The 16729-nt window shown below is 40.4% G+C and overlaps 1 protein-coding gene across 4 annotated transcripts in view; it reads right to left on the minus strand.

Annotated features, from left to right (window-relative positions):
- DST (dystonin) overlaps positions 1 to 16729 on the minus strand; it is a 310564-nt gene that overhangs the window by 257665 nt on the left and 36170 nt on the right. For 2 of the 4 annotated variants that reach the window (XM_086743269.1, XM_086743268.1), the window contains exon 1: positions 15758 to 15888. The exons of the other annotated variants lie outside the window; for them this stretch is intronic. In XM_086743269.1, coding sequence (XP_086599395.1) covers positions 15758 to 15848 — 91 coding nt within the window. In that variant the 5' untranslated portion in view covers positions 15849 to 15888. Of the gene's footprint in view, positions 1 to 15757; positions 15889 to 16729 lie in introns of those variants that run through there. 4 annotated transcript variants of the gene reach the window in all.

Raw genomic sequence — 16729 nt, forward strand, 5'->3', positions numbered from 1 at the left:
GAAAGGGGAAAAAAAAAAAAAAAAAAAAAAAAAAAAGACATTGTATAGGGCAGAGAGGGAATAAGTGATTCACTGTGTGCAACTAGATTCATCAGCAAGTTATTTATTAGCCCGTGCTGAAAGGAAGCCAATAATGGCACTATGGGAGACCAGTCAGTTTTGACAGTTCTCTTAAGGTCCTGGACACATCCCAAACCATCCGGGGGATGTGAATTGCCAACAGAACCTGGCTACTGCCTCGCTCAGAGACTGTGGGGCTGGGCCCCATTGGAGGGTCTAGCCTGGTTATCACACCGGGCTCCCAGTTCCTCGCAGAGCAGACAGAGCTTACTGCTCCCCAACAAGTTCCTCAGAGTTTCCATCCTCTTATCCAGATGACAGATTAGAAGGTATTATGGAGAAAGGAAGTCATTGGTATCTTTCAAGTCCTCACTGTTGTTTTCGTAAAAACTGCTCTAGCTGCCTGCTACAGCCTAATACTGCTGGAATTTTCATGGAGTTTCCTATCACAGATCGCTGTGTGGGTTCTCTCTTCTCAGAGTGGAGGACATCATCAGTGCTTCTGATGAAGACATCTACATCCTCAAATGACAGTGTCATAACCTCTTTTGGTATTCTTGATGTTGACAACTCTACATTTTCTATGGGTTGTCAATGTTTAATATGTTAATGGAATTTATTTGGCATTGGTTCTTTGTGGAATTTTTACCACGCAGCAGAGTCCAGCTCAGTGTTTCATCCTATTCTTCAAACTTCGTGTGAATATAAACATCAGTGAATAAAAAGCAATGACAGCTCTAGAGACAATGACTTCCCTCTCCTGAACACCAATCTGTAACTTGCTTTCCTTTCAGCCTTCTTACTCCTACATGTTCACATAGTAACTCAGTTTTAAGAGAAAAGCATTCTGTTCCTACCCAAACATCCAAAACTTGTGGCTTTCTCGGTTGCAGATAATCGAAACTCTTCAAGCTCAGAGAAGCCTAAAATTACATCTAATTCTCAGGCAAATACTCAAATCACCATTATTCTTATGCAAATTCACACAGAAGTAGCATTCAGTCTTGGATTAGGTTTCCTTGGTTAGTAAACCAAAGAAAACATTCGGGCAGTTTGCTATCTGACCCTCGGCATACAGTGAACCCCAGGCAGAAGATGAGAGCATAACCCCTGAGAATGCAGTATTTCCAAGAAGACACAGATACCCAGATACCCACAGGGCCTTTTAAGCCAAACACTGATACTGCTCATAAATTCAGATGCCAAAATAAGTTGGCAGTGGTGGAAAGCATCTAACTCAGACTCCTGTATGGAATATTCCAATTTAGGCAGGATTTAGAACTGGATTTTGCCCTTTGTCTTCTATATGGTTTTGTTACATAAGCTCATACTGCTAAACATCACTGAGTTTGCATTAAGTCTTTAGTACTTCAGCCTTCATTTCTTGGTTGCACCAGACAAAGGAGTTTTCTGTACACTGGGTGGTCTGAGGGGTGGGTATCAGATCAGCATAACAACACACTGCAGAACATTTCTTCCAAGGATCACAGTATTTTCTAAATATTAACTAATTATTTTTCCAACTAGTGATACATATGCATGAAGCACGAGGGTCTCCTAGCTCCTGAGAGCTCTCCTCCCACCCCCTTAGTGTCTGTTAAAGTTACTTCTCGGTATCTTTTAAGCTGTACAGTGAACTTGTTCTAGAGTCCTTCCTTCTCTATCACTTGGTTGTTACACTGAATAATTAAGTCCTGCTAATAATAATTTAAAAAGCCGCTATCTTCAAGCACACATTTGATCTTCCTGTCAAATCCTCCTATAAAGTTAGTGCCTTTATCTCAATTCTTCACCTTCCCTCTAAGAATTCCAATGCTCCACATTCTCTAAACACTTTTCCGAGATCTACACCTCCTGAACAAAACAGTTTACTGATGTTACATTGTAGTCCGCTCAGAAATGGGGGGACAAACATCAACAACAACAGAAAAATTAAAAACTTGACACTAAGAAGTATTTAGTCCATTACATTTTAAGAGTAAATCAAGAGTTTCTTCGGGTATTTCATAGCTATTCCTACAGCAGCAAAGAGTAACAAGAGCTACTTACTGCAGCTACACTCCCATGAGCAGACATGACAACTGCCAACTACTGCATCCATCTGTACTGAAATCACTGATCAGTCCTAAAACTGAACTTTTCCATATTCCTTTCTGACTAAAAGCTCAAAAGCCTGAAGAGAGGGGAGAGGCCTATTTTCTTCCTCAAGTAAACACACATCCATAATTGAGAAAGTGCAATGCAGATACCCATCAGATGGTGTGGTTAGAGAAACCACACTCTAATATGAAAGTTGCCATGCATGTATCGCGAGGCCAGGACAGAGGACAAAACAAAAAAGAATGCTATTAATCAGTAGTGAAAATGCAATTAAAAGAGAAACTAGGTGAAGTAGAAGATGGGCCTGTATGTCATGGCGCAGTGGAGACCAGCAGCTCCCTGGGGTGGGGGTGCTGGGGGCGGTGGGCGCTCCCCCTGGCAGCCAGGGCCCATCCACCAGCCCAGCCAGGAGCAGGGCAGCTGGGGACATCGGTGCAGCCCCAGGAATCAGGTGTCTCCCTGGGCACAGGCTGAGGCCGGGCCAAGCCATGGGCCTGTGGGTGGGTCCAGCTCAGCAGGGCCCATGGCCAGGAAGGGCAGGGCTGTGGAGAGCTGGAGACTGGCCCTGCTGTGGCATCGCTGATGGGGACTGAAATGGGGTCCTGGGCCATGGTGAGGGAGCCCCACGGGGTTTGGGCTGGGACAGTGAGGCCCATTACTGCCCTCAGGGCCCGGACAAAAATGACACTAACAGCAACTGCAATACCAATTCAAACATAAAAATAGCTTTATGCTGATGCCAAAAGTTAAAACGGCCCAACGGGTGAGATAAAAAGCTCTGCTTGCAGATAAAACCGTTGTCATACTAAAAATATCAGCAGTAACTGACATACAAAAATTCCTGTTTACAAACTTCACAGGAAGCAGCAGTTAGATCATGAAGGACCCCACTCTCCATAAAGCAACCAGCAGTATCCATCAGGAAATGTTCAGCATGGAGAAGACAAAGCAGGAGAAGAGGGAAATACAAATAAGTATTTAATGAAGTTAATAAAAATGCTGCTAGTGCCTTCCAAATCAGAAAAAAAAATAAGTTATACAGCTAATTTTAAAAAGTTAAATCTTGAAATCTTCATTTGGTCTTTTTGATTAATTGCCTCAAGATATAATTTAACAGATACTTACCTGCATTATTATGGAACGTACCATCAGTATTGGGACAAGATTGGGGATCACTTGTTTTTAACAATGAGGAAGGCACTCCCGATGTCATCTTGTTCAAGTTTTAGAAAAAGTTTAGGAGATTAGTATGAGGCCATCAAACAGCTGAAAACTTTATTGTAGTTAAGATTTCAAATGTCAAAAGTGATGCCGGATTTCAAAAAGGCAAACAGTAGTGTCTTTAAATTACTTATATTAATAGCCAAGATTTATACCTATATAACAGAGTAAAGCATAACAGGTAAGTCACATAGAAGTAGGAGAAACCAATACTAAAGCAACATAACTCAAATACATATCTTAATAGGAGTAAACAAGAAAAGGGAAGTAAGGGAAAGTAAGGGAAATTTTTGTTTTACAATACACACACTCCCCTATTTTTCTAAGTCTTCTATCCTGTACAAGTACTATAGATATTGTTAGATGATGGGGGATGTTATAAAGTCTTTTTTTTTTTTAAAAAAAAAAAAAAAAAAAAAGAGCACAATGTTGATCCCTTTTCACATGAACATTATGGAGCACAACTTACTTCAGTACCAGCAGGCTAGTAATCTAAATGCTCAATGCCAACAAGTAAACAGACACATGCTATCGAAGTTTGCTATGCCAGAAACGCTTCCTTAGTGTGACAGAAGCCCTAACCAAGCAATGGTTGAAAAATCAGCATAACAAACAAAACAAAAGACATAGCACTTAAAAAAACAAAAGAGAATTTTGTTACAAATCAGAATGTAACACACATGTTCATGGATGATCAGAAACAGGGAGTCTAGGCAAGCCACTGCAACAGCCAAGTATCCGAATAAACTTTACCAAGCAAGGACCTATCTTTAAGACAACAATTTGTTGTTCCTTTCCCCACAGGCTCCTTCACAGAAAAATTACCATATTCCATCAGAGGAAGGAGTCTCAAAGGAGAAATTATGTAGCCACACACATCCACCTCCAAGCAGCTTAGCTAGCCATCACCCTACTACAAATTCGGAAAGAACCTAAGGTATCAGAGAAAAAAAGCTGCTTACAAAAACTTACAATGAAGTACAACACTACTCTCGAGATTCATTTGCAATAAATAAACAAAGAAGTGGGATAAATTACTAATATAGATCTGATTAATTCCACTCAGAGTAACTGGAAAGCATAAATTAAAACAACAACAAAAAAAAACCCAACATGAAATACTGGGAAAGATACTGATAACATAATGCTAAATTTTTATAATTTCTGCAATGATAAATCAAATTTCTCCATAATTGTTCAGACTCCCCTGAGTTAAAAACAAAAAAAAAAGGTGTATGTATGTGTGTGTATATATATATACACACATATACACACACACATAGATACATAGGTAAACGGAGGGAAAATGTCCAAAAGCTGACTAAAACCCACTAGGATGTAGTGTGTAATACTTTTGTAGCCTGAAAAATTACTTACAGAATAACAGTCTTGAGTCTTGGCTGCTTTCCAATGTGAGAAGAATAGCGTGCTTTTCCAGAAATCATCAATGCATTCTGCATTTATTAAAGATTTGCAGAAGGCAGTAAACAAGAAAATGGGGTCTTTTCTGATGTTTTCAGACTGGGAGAACTCCAAAATTTTAAGACTCAAAACCAATCTATTGAAACTGGAACAATTATTAGACAATGACAGGATATGAAGTATAGTTTAAACAAAAAGTAAAAAAAGCATAGGGAATGAAAAACAGAAACTAAGCATCTCTCAACTACCAAGACAATCAGCAGAAACTGCCTGCTCCCTACACAAAGATCAATAACGCTTATATGTGGTATTCTATAACTATCCAAAAGGAAAGAAAAAAATCAAAGGGAATTCTTAAATACGCATCAAAGACATACAACATAAAACAGTAATACAACAAAGGTACTACATATAATCACACTGTCTAATCTCACAAAGTACATCAGTAGTAGGAGCACATAGTTGCTTAATGCTTTAGTACTATCATATGAAGAGAACTTGGAAGCATAAAGACATTGCAGAAGCTGAGATTTTTAATCATAAGATACAGAACTAAAAGTATTTTACCTGAAATGCAAAAAAAGGTCTTTTTGAAAAGACTAAAAATGTTAATTGGACTCCCTTTTGCTTATTTGCTAGCCTGACAAAATCAAATTGCAAGCAGACTCCATTATCTCACATAGCATCTAAGCCATTTGTCAACACTAACTGCTAGTCATTGAGATAAATACTGTGATGACCTGTTTATTTACTCAGAAGAAGGAAAAAAACCAAATATATCAACTTAAAATTATTTATCAGCCGAGTCATTAAGCCAATACACAAGTCTTGGGGGTTTAAAATGCAGTTAAAATATAGAAGACATCTTAGTGCATTGCATAACTGATTAACTTGGTGGCACACAGCAGGGAGGGATCGTTTGCTTTCGTGGGCAGCACCAGGTCCAACCAGGAACCCAGCCTGACTCTCTCACCCTAAACAGCAACACTCACACGTACTGGTGAGAGTCTGAGTACTGAAACCAAGAGCTGAAGAAACACAATCACGTCAAAAGAAGGGACAATATTACTGTCTGTCCCCTGGGCGTTCTTCCCTCTCTCAGCACTTTCGCTGAGAGGGATTAAACTCTGCACTTGAAGGGCTCTCACAGCAGGACTCCATGACCTCAGACTCAACTCCCTGTCGGGCTTTATCCCAGCTCTAGGAACTCGAGTTCACAGCAGGAACCACTGCATGGGCATGCAGCCTGAGCGATCTCATTCCACACACATATATTTTTTACATTTGATTATGATAAAGAAAAGCTCAAAGGTTTCTCTACAGCTTCAACTACAGTTCGGGGAGTGAAGCCGGGCTGCTCTCTCAGACAAGAGCTAGTGCTCCAGCTGCGAGGCAGGGGCAGACTGGAACCAAGGCCTCCTCTTTTTTCCACCATGATTGGGAAGGGACTAGTCTGAGGAGAAAGTACAATTCACTCCTCTGCAAAGTTGGTACAGAGGGTGTGCAAGAAGCCCCTCAGCGCAAGCCCATCTTATGTTTGCACTTTGTAGGTGCAGGCCCACAAGGAATCCAACCTACAGCTAAAATGTAACTTAAAAGTGATGAAGGAAAGAAAAAAGCAGAACCAAGGGTAGAGTAACAGGAGTCATGCTTATCTCCAGACGCTAGCAACAAAGCCCCTTCTTGGTTTTTTTTGTTTAAAAAAAAAGCTTCCCTCCTCCCCTGCCCCCAACTTGAGGTATTTCTTACTAGGAACACAGAAGACGACATGCAACCTTCAATGAAGAAGTAGACTCTGAAGACAGCAAATGACAGATCAGAGGTGGGTACACTCAACAAAGCAGACTGGTTGGGGAAACACAGAGAAAAAAATCCAGCATCCAGCACAAACTGTACAAAGATCTATCAACATTTTAGTCATCCCTCTAAATCTCCAACAGACCATTCACAATGTTGGTCACTGAAATGATTACAAAAATCTAGGCATCTACTTGTAGCACCAAACTCAGAATATATTTCATGCTTAAATAAAGATGATCCCTCCCTTTCTAATGTTATTTAATCAAAGCCATACATTTGGTATTAAATTGCAAATTATTGCAGACCCACACATGCTCTCACAGTGTAAACTAAATTCTTTAAATTCTTTGGAGTATTATATGGTTCTCAAAGCCAAAAAATGCTTCAGTAGGACCATAAAAATATCAAGGCATAAACATGTATTGTTGCTAGGACACTAATATAATCTTTATAAATTAGATTATAAATGTTTGATGCTGCAAACTAAGATAGCTGCTCCATACTACTGTAAACCCACTTTAAACAGAATGTTGGACAGTTGGACTGATTCAGTGTAATACAAGATCTGAAGGAAACATTCATAAGAAAGCAAAAATAAATGTAAGATTTAAGTAGAAACATGTCATTCTTACATGAATCAATTTTATTTCATTTAATACAATTTGTAACAGAAACAAATCAGGACTTGGATTGATATTCTCAGAGATAGGCTAGATGTAGCTTCACAAGGAGTGTATGGACTTATTAATAAAGAGCTTTATTTTTAAAAAATTGAAACAGAACAATGCAAAAGTACCCTGTTGAGCATGGTAAAATTATAAAGTAATTTCATCAAGGGACCTAATTGACTTTGGCTTTCTTCCTGTAGCTCATCTGTGTCTGTTCTTCTCTCCTTTAAAGAGATACTAAGCCAAATGCTGCTTTAGGTCTACTGAAAACTGGACATAAATAAACATTATCTGCAAAGCAGAAAAACAAAAACACAATAAATGTTTTGCAGCAATGGTTTTGTTAAAAATTGAATGAAGAGGGTAGAAGTCATAAAGCCTGAGAAAAATGTTTGCTCTACAAGAAAATTTCAGTATGTTTGAAAATGTCCTTTTTAATTCTGAAATCAACTCTCTTTCTAAAAATCATGATTAATTTCTCTCCAGAGAAGATTTCATATTTAAGAACTTTCACAAACTGAGTTTTAAATGCAGAACTAACCTGTAATACATGGTATTATGATGTGGTTTCCAGTAGCAGGTTTATAATCTGAACAGCGTATAGTCACTGGGAGAGAATTTCCAAGGCACGAACATCAGTGAAGCACCTAATTTCTATTAAAAATCATTGGGGCTAGCAATCAAATTGCTATGCATGCTTTTGAAAGTATCCTACTCAGAAATCAGAACCATCTTAGCAAAAATACCTAATTCCCAGAAGTTACGGACTACTCCACAGCAGTGGCTTCTGCAGACAAATGCTCGAGTCATCTCCTAATTTCTAGGAGATGACATAAATCCTTTATCCCCAGATTAAAAATTTATCTAAAGGCAAAGTAATTTAAAGCATTAAATATTTATAAACGTCAATAGCTAAGTTCCTGACTCCTACCAAAATTAACAGAAGTTTTGTTTGAGTAAAACCACAGCACTGCAAGCACCTTTCCTCTCTCAAATAAGCTCTTTTGCTAGAGCCAGTCAGGATGCAGCATTATTATTATTACTGTAAAAGGTCTGTCCAAATGACCACACACATTTCCTAATGCTGCTTCTACTGTACCTAAAAGACCTTGTCACATGAGGAACACTCAGACTGTAACCTGATCAGGCAGAAGAAAAGTCTCCAAGCAGGAGATAGGATACCCATTTCAGTACCCAACAGAAGATTTTCGGGGACTTCTCTGTTCACCTACAATATCATCTGTAAATTGTTTAAAACATCCCTCCGAAAGATGTCTAAAGAGTCAGACTTTTACCCATTTTGTGAACTAAAACTTACACACTTCTCTCTAATCCCAGTATAGAAGAGCTCTACTAATTTTAGATCCAAGTGGTGCAAAGTGTCATAGCTGTCAGCTAGCCGGATACCTGAATCTTGGGCCAAACTAATTTTGTTTTCCAACACAAGGCTATGAACCCCACTTAAATTGCTGATCTGTATTTATATGCATTGTAGAACACATTATTAAACACTGTAATTTAACATATTAACTATGAAACTGAACAATTAAAATATATGTAAAAGCAAACCAAGTTCAAAAGGGCCACATGGCTATAATCAAGAGGAGATTTTGGCCTATGCTACTGAAAAGCCCATCAAAGGCCTAATCCTCCTTATCTTACAGAAATAGGTACACTAATTGTGTAATTGCAATGCGCAGAATTTAGCCCTATTGCCTAGAATCTTCATCCTTTCACAGATTTAATTGCAGCTACTGTCAGTTTGTTTAAAACATGCAAAATCCAAAAAGCTGATAGATGACACTCCACAACAAAATGATGTATTTACCAGGTATAATAAAATTAAATCCAGAAACACACTAACTTGCTTTTAACACAGCTAAGCCCAAATTTGAATGCCCTATAGGATTACTGATTTCAGCAGGAGTATGCCTTATTAAAGGCTGAGCTATTACTTGGGCCTCAGTCTTGCGAAGAGGGTTGCGTGGGTGGATTTCTGAAGCCAGTGTATTCCCACAAAAGCACCGGAGCCTGCCTACACAGATCAGCTTGTAAGATCTGGCTATTAACATGCCCTTCAGGATTTGACCCATGGACTGAAGTGTCTTTGTAAGCACTGTTTCACCTGTTTGAAAGCTGGGTTGACTGAAAGCATTCAGTACATGAATATTTTCACCCACTACAGAAAATCAAGGCTTTGTTAAATTTAACAGCTTTAATGATGTTTTACAGAAAACATTTCAGGCATGCAGCAATAAACCGCATTCATATCTGACATTTAGAAAACTTTATTCTTTTAAGCCTGAACTTCTAAAATACTTGCACTTAACTTCAAGCATGTGAATAAATCCATTTTCATTTTACAAAGCACGTAATTCAAGTACGTGTTGAAGTTCTAGCAAAATGGTGGAATAAATTTCTCAAATTAGGCATTTTTAAACAGTGTAGAGGAAAAAAAAAAATGCATGATTTGGTTTTCAAGCAAAATATCACGAGAGTTTAGCAAATTAGATCCCAGCAAACAATTAGAAACACCTCAACCAAAAATATAAACTGAGCCAAACCAAGTCTTGTAACACAACGATGACTGAAGTTTATTTTTCCCTTTTTTTTTCTCCCCCCTCTCATACTTCGCCACCTCCTGGTTTTGGCCATAAAAAAAAAGGAATTATGGAATATTCCTGTGAGCTCTATTTAAAAGATTTTGCTGACTCAATGGAAATTGGGAAGTACCAGAAAAGCAATGAAGCAGACCTTTGATCTCTGCCCCAATTCACGTATCAGAGATATTTGAATCAATGGCCAAATTCTGTCTGCCTTAGTCATCCAAACAGGTATCCTTTGAAGTCATGCAGATGCAACAACAGTTTATGTATACCATCAAATTCTGCTTCAGAAACCACTGCTCAAATCTTAAGGCCTTAGCACAGATAAAATCTTGCTGAATTAGCTAACATTCAGGTTTCTGCTATTTTATTCCAACAAAATTAAGACCTCTTCAACTTAGCTCAAGTGAGGCACTCATACAAGTCAAATCAGCAAGATTTGGTCCATATTTAGGATGAAATGCCCTGAAAAAAAATCCCATCTCCAAGCAATTTGAAATGGAGAACTTTAGGGCCTGTTGTGACAGGACTAGGGGTAACGGTTTTAAAATAGAGGGAGGTAGATTTAGCTTAGAAATTAGGAAAAAATTTTTTACACTGAGGGTGGTAGAACACTGGAACAGGTTGCCCAGAGAGATGGTGGAAGCCCCATCCCTGGAAACATTAAAGGCCAGGCTGGATGAGGCTCTGAGCAACCTGATCTAGTTGGAGATGTCCCTGCTCCTTGTAGGGGGGTTGAACTAGATGACCTTTGAAGGTCCCTTCCAACCCAAACCATTCTATGACTCAATAATGTTGAAACACAGTAAAACTGCAGGTTCTACATTTTTACATGGCCCAAGGAGTCCATTAATTTTGTTTGCCTTCATACAGCAGAAATGCCATTATGTTTCTATCCCTAACTGAAGGCACTTTCTGTTGGCCAAAATCTTTAATTCCCAGGAGGCCAACTTGCTGGGCTAGGAGGAAATATGCTAGGAATAGAGGAAACAACAGTGTCATCATGCTGAAGACTTGCACAGTGGCAAAGAAAGGATTAGGTGATGTGCATCTGGATAATCCACACGCACCCTGCAGTAGACAGCAAAAAAATCCTGTCCTTTTTGAACAAAAGAGTGATCAATTCCAAGGCTACATACTACCAGCCCACAAAAAGAGGTCGAAGAAAACCATCCAAGGTGGAAATTCCTTATACACCCTGCAAAACTAACACCTATATGCTACCAGTTTTTGTTATGTCAAAGGAAAAGGAAAATAAATTAAAAGCATCTAATAAATTACTCACTCCAGTATTTCTTTCTCAGTTCAAAATCAGAAGCCCTTAGGCAGGAGATCTGATTAGCTCACAGCCAAGAGCCCAGAAGAGCAAGATTTCTGCAGGCTGTAATCTCAGGCCCCAGAGTTCAGATCATAAACAAGGAAATTGAGAAATTCACAGATTCCAGAGCCAGGAGCATCTGCCACAGCCCCTACTGTGTTTGTTCTATGAAGCCATCTCTGAAGAAAAACAACATACCAAACACACTTAGGAGCCTCCAAATTCCTAAAATGCAGCAATGCCTTCATTTTCAGATGTACAAAACCATTGAGAGCAAATGGTCCCTTCCTGAAGTCAACTCAAAGAAGCTGGATGACAGGCATGTATTTTTTTTTTTTTTGTCTTAATTCAAAAACCGTTCACAAACAATGTCAGAACAGCTTTACTTGACACTATCCTCAATCAATCATTAGAACAAACGACATTACCTCTGAACCCTACACAGGCAACAAAACCCATCAGATGACCTGCTAGCTCTCGTCCATCTCCAGCGTCTTTGTTTCTCAGAATACAGAAACAGAACTGTTTGCCGTGCTTCAGCTGAATGTGTAGTACTACAGATCTTTTTAAAGCACAAAGGAAACCCCAGTAGTGAAACAGAGTGTACCAAAGTTTAAACAACCCAATCTGAGTTTTGCTATCCCCAGTTCCAGACTTGCCTCTCCTTCCTACAGAGAGAGACTATGCAGCAAGCCCAAAGTACTCTAAGGAAGCAGCAATCAGGCATCCAATCAAAAAAAAAAAAAAAAAAAAAAAAAACCAAACCCAAAACATTTATATGATACCTTTCCTATCACTGACAACAACTTAGTGAAGTCCCTAAACCGCAAGGCTGCATTTTCCATGGGCAGTCATGTCAAGCTGGATTTTCTAACAAATCTGTTTCCTATAGAGTCAAAATCTACAGCACTCAAAGGTCTGCAGATAACCTTATATATTTTAAACTTTCATAGATTACATGATTGCAAGAACAGTCTTCAATAATTGTGATTTATTTAATACTTAACGCAAGAATTAGCCCTTTCTCAGAGACAGCAATCATGCAGTTATTAACTGATGTGTCCATTTCAATAATGATGTCAAAGGGAGGCAACTTTGTTACATAATTGTTCAAAATCTTGCAGGAAAAAAAAAAAAGAAGATTGTTGCAATTTATGCTTAAATATTTATTTACTACCTAAACTGAAAAATACAAAAAAACTTTTGCCTGAAATGCAATATACAATTTCAGAGGGATCACGTATGTAAGTCTGGATTCTTGGTGTATTACTTAATCTTAACATCAGAGTAAATCTAATGAATGCACTGCAGTTAAAGCTTGAAACTGTGATCTTCAAATATTTAATACTCAAATAATCTCAGTACAGAACAATGTATACATAAGCCAGCTGATAGAGATGGCATTTAATATTTTAAAAATTAAATGTATATGAAATACTATTGGACATTTTCTTATTAAAAAGTCAGAAGGAACCACAATTTATCAAGAAGGCTGCAGCTAACAGTAATTTTATTAATTTTTGTTACCAGGCAATGGTAAGATAAAAAATTAGCCTTGCTGCTTTGTAAGTTAAATTATTTAAAACCTAGAGAACTCAAATATAGTTTTTGACATAAAGCTGAACTGTTAGTTATATTAACAAATATTTGTGCAATTTCTCATCTTCCTATTCAGTCACAAACAATATGTGAAGTATGTCAGATGTTTTAGACAAAATATACTGGGCATTTTATTGCCACTATCACAATAAATGCTTTGCCTTTGAATTCCTAGAGGTGCTACTAACAAAGAAGCATTTTTTTTTCCCCTGAATAAGTAGCTTGATTCAACATGATTTCTAAATCATCTGAGATAATGAGACCTTTTATCCTCCACTAAAAAGTTTTAGAAATACTGCCAATGAATTACTACAAGAATCAAGAAAAAAAAAATATGACAGCCAGCAACTGAGCTGACCAGGAATCAGAAAACAACACACTCTTCTCCCATAGCAAACAGCTCTTCTGTCCTATCTCAGATTTAGCGAACAGTTGCCTAATTATTTACTGTCACAGCCAGAGACACACGGTCAGCAGACAGAATTTGGAGACTGGTTTTAACTGTTAAAGCAACAAGGTACTTGGTACTGCACAGTCTTCAAGATCCACAGCTTACTTTGGCTGCATAAAAGGATGAAGAGTAAAATTTCATTTTTCTACCTTTAAAAAAAGATTGCTTTTCTCTTCCTCAATCAAATGGCCGGAATGTCTTAATGATGCAGCATCATATGATCCCAAGCCTTCCAAGACAGGCAACAAATTTTCTACAGCTGACTCTGCTAATTACAGTACTCAACAGCTGGGGCACAGATAATTTGGCACCCTGATATTGCCCTAGATGAATGTGAGAGTGTTCTGTAAACTGTAAAAAGGACAAAAAAAAAAAAAAAAAAAAAAAAAAAAAAAAAGAACTATTCACACTGCAATTATTGATTGGAACTCACCTTAAAAATATAAAGTCAACATAGTCTGCATTTGATTAAGAGAATTATTAAAGGCAGTGTTTACAAAACTGAGAAATTCAGAGAAATGGCACTCCCTCTTCAAAGCCTATATTGTAGCAATTCTTTTCTGATTAGATCAGCTCCCATAGCAAGTCATCAGAACAACAATCGCTGTAGTGAAGTCATACTACTGGGACTCGGATGGGAAATCATGACCGCCTGGAAACACTTTTTTAAAAATAATGTGTTTTCCAGGTTTCCAATATATCTTAATTAAAGCAAGTCTGAACCTTTACCTTTGCTCACCATGGCTGAATAAAGTATACCTTGAGCAGTAAAACACAGCATACTGATACACTAAATATGACCCCAAAAACTAAGACAACAGAAACCGGATCCTTCTGAATAATTTCATTATTTGACTGTCACTGAAAACAGCATGTGAGTGGACCCGATGTTACCCCCACTTTATGATATACTCAAATATTTCCAGAATGTGCTTTATTTCTAATCGACATGTGAATTAGCTTTAGGGGTTTATTTTGATTAAATCCTTTTGTCCTCCAACACTTAAAAACCAAATCTTTCAGTCCTTATTACAATAAAACTCTCACAGAAATAGAGGAAATTAGGCCTAATATCTTTCCCAGGTTTTTAAGCAAGTAGACAAACGGGTATGAGAATGAACCTTATTAAACCTGACTCTAGCAACAAATCAAAGGTAATCTAAAGCAGAACGGTAGTGCTTCGGATTAGAACCAGAACAGAAAAACAAGTTCTCAGTGTTTTCTTTATTTACAAAGTAAACAGTCTTCTTGCTTTCAAATTTTGAAAAAAAAAAAAAAAAAAAAAAAAAAATCAGTTCAGTTACATATAAAGTAATTGACAACTTAAAAAAACAGGACAGAATGGAATAAATATCTGCTTTTGAAGACGATCTATTACAAACCGTAATTATTTCTCAACTCAAATGCACTAGTGCATCTCAGTACAAAAATAGAGCACATGCTCCATAGCTGCATTGACACAATGGGCAAGAGACACAAAGGAGTCATTAGTCAATACTGGTAATGACACATGAAACTGCAAGTGACACAGGTATAAAGTAGACCCGGACCTGACAAGTTCTCCTGTCAAAAAAAAAAAAAATCTGTGGGGTTTTTATTTTTCAAAATATTACCAGTAACAGTGTGGATTAAATAAAATCGACTATTGATATCTTCAAATCAAGCTGTCTTAAACTATGCCACTCCCATTCCCATCAAAGGAAACCATTTAACCAAAACCTTTAGAACTGACTGGAAACATATAACCAAAAAAATTGCAATCCTTCAAAGTAAAAATTTCAGATCTAAAACCTAAGCTATCTTTTCCCCAAACATTACAAAAAGGACTCAGAGCTGCAAATGTCAGCATATGCTGTGACATGCTGTAAAAACTATTTTGGGGATGAAGATTCAATCTGAACAGTGAACTCTATCCCTTCTGCACTTGAATTAAAATCAGACCTGTAACACACTTGATAAGCATTTTCAGATTCAGTATTAGCGAATATACTGAAAAAACAGAATAATTAATCATGTCTCCCAAACGATCTCTTCCATCCCGATTAATTTAAGAAAGCCACGCAATTTACATTTCTAGCAAGATAAATTCAGCTGTACGCATTTTGTTATGGATAAACGCCTTTTTCTTCATTTTTCTGATTTGGATGAAAAAACTCAGGTGCTACATGACCTGACATTAACTGCCCGACCACAAAAACAAAATAAAAAGGTCAAAATAAACTGAAGCTTTCAAGACAAACGCACGTCGATCACCGTGTCCACGTTTCACTCGAAAAAGGGGGTTTTAAGTACAATAAACCTCGTTTCACCCACTGAGGGGCAAGAGGCAGTATTTTTATTTCTGGCAGAAGCCGCCGCCGTCCGTGTCGTGTCCTCCCCCTCGGGACCCGGCGCAGGGACTTGCGGCCACCCACCTACCCTCGGGCCCACCTGCCCTTTCCCCCGGGCCCTGCCTGCAGCCGCCACGCCCGGCGGGGCGACTGGTAGCCCGGGGCGGGGAGGGCCGCCCTACCTTTGTATCTCTCCAAGACATCCTCGTAGGCTTGCAGGTACTCCTGCTCCTCGGCGTAGAAGTACGCGCCGGGAGAGAGGTAGCCGGCCATGGCCGAGGGCTAGCCCTGCCCGCTTCCCTGCGCGGCTCCGGGCAGCCCGAAACCTCGGGGACGGCTCAACAAGAAACCCAACGGGTAACGGGAGAGAGGGAGCGGGAGGGCGGGGCGGCGGGCGCTGCCAGCCCGGCCGAGGAAACGCCCCCGCCGGCCGCTCGGGTTTCGGTAGCCGCCCCTCCGCGCAAGGAGGGGGGCGGCCCCAGACCAGCGGCAGCGGCCACCGCCTCCCACCGCAGCCCCATGGCGGCGGCGCCGCCTGAGGGGCCGCCGCGCCTCCGCCCCGGCTTCCCCCCGGGACGAGGAGGGTGGCGGCTGCCGGGGCGGGGACGCGACGCCCGCGGCACGGTCCCCACCGTCGCCCTGCGGCGCTGGCGCTGAGGGGCCGCAGCACGGCGGACGCTGACGGGAAAGGAGACGCGGGCGGGGGCCCTGCGGGCAGCCCCCGACGCTGGCAACCGGCTGTCGCCAGCCGCTCCGCTACCCCGGCGGCGGGGCGGGTGCTGCCCGGTCGCAGGTGTCACTGCCGCGCCTGCGCCCTGCCACCGCCATCCGGCCCTGACCCCGGCCCCCAGCGGCCCCTGCCGCCCTGCCCCCGGCACGGCACACGGCTCCGGGCCCCTGCCCCGCGCACCCTGCCTCCGGGGGCGGCGGTGGGGAGGACCTGCGGGCTGGACCGGCTCTGCAACCCCCACCCCCGCCGCGGCTGCGTGTAGCGGCCGGCAAGAACCCGGCTCCGCAGAGCTCTGCCACCGCGTCCTCCCCTGCCGCCGGTAGCGCCGTTAAGATGCGTTACCCCGGGAAATTATGTCCCGGGGGGGGACCCACGGAGCCGCACACAAAAGGGCGGGGGGGAGAAACAGCAGTGCCCTTGGGGA

This window comes from Chlamydotis macqueenii, chromosome 3 (genome assembly GCF_036417535.1).
Source record: "Chlamydotis macqueenii isolate bChlMac1 chromosome 3, bChlMac1.mat, whole genome shotgun sequence".
Taxonomy (NCBI): Eukaryota; Metazoa; Chordata; class Aves; order Otidiformes; family Otididae; genus Chlamydotis; species Chlamydotis macqueenii.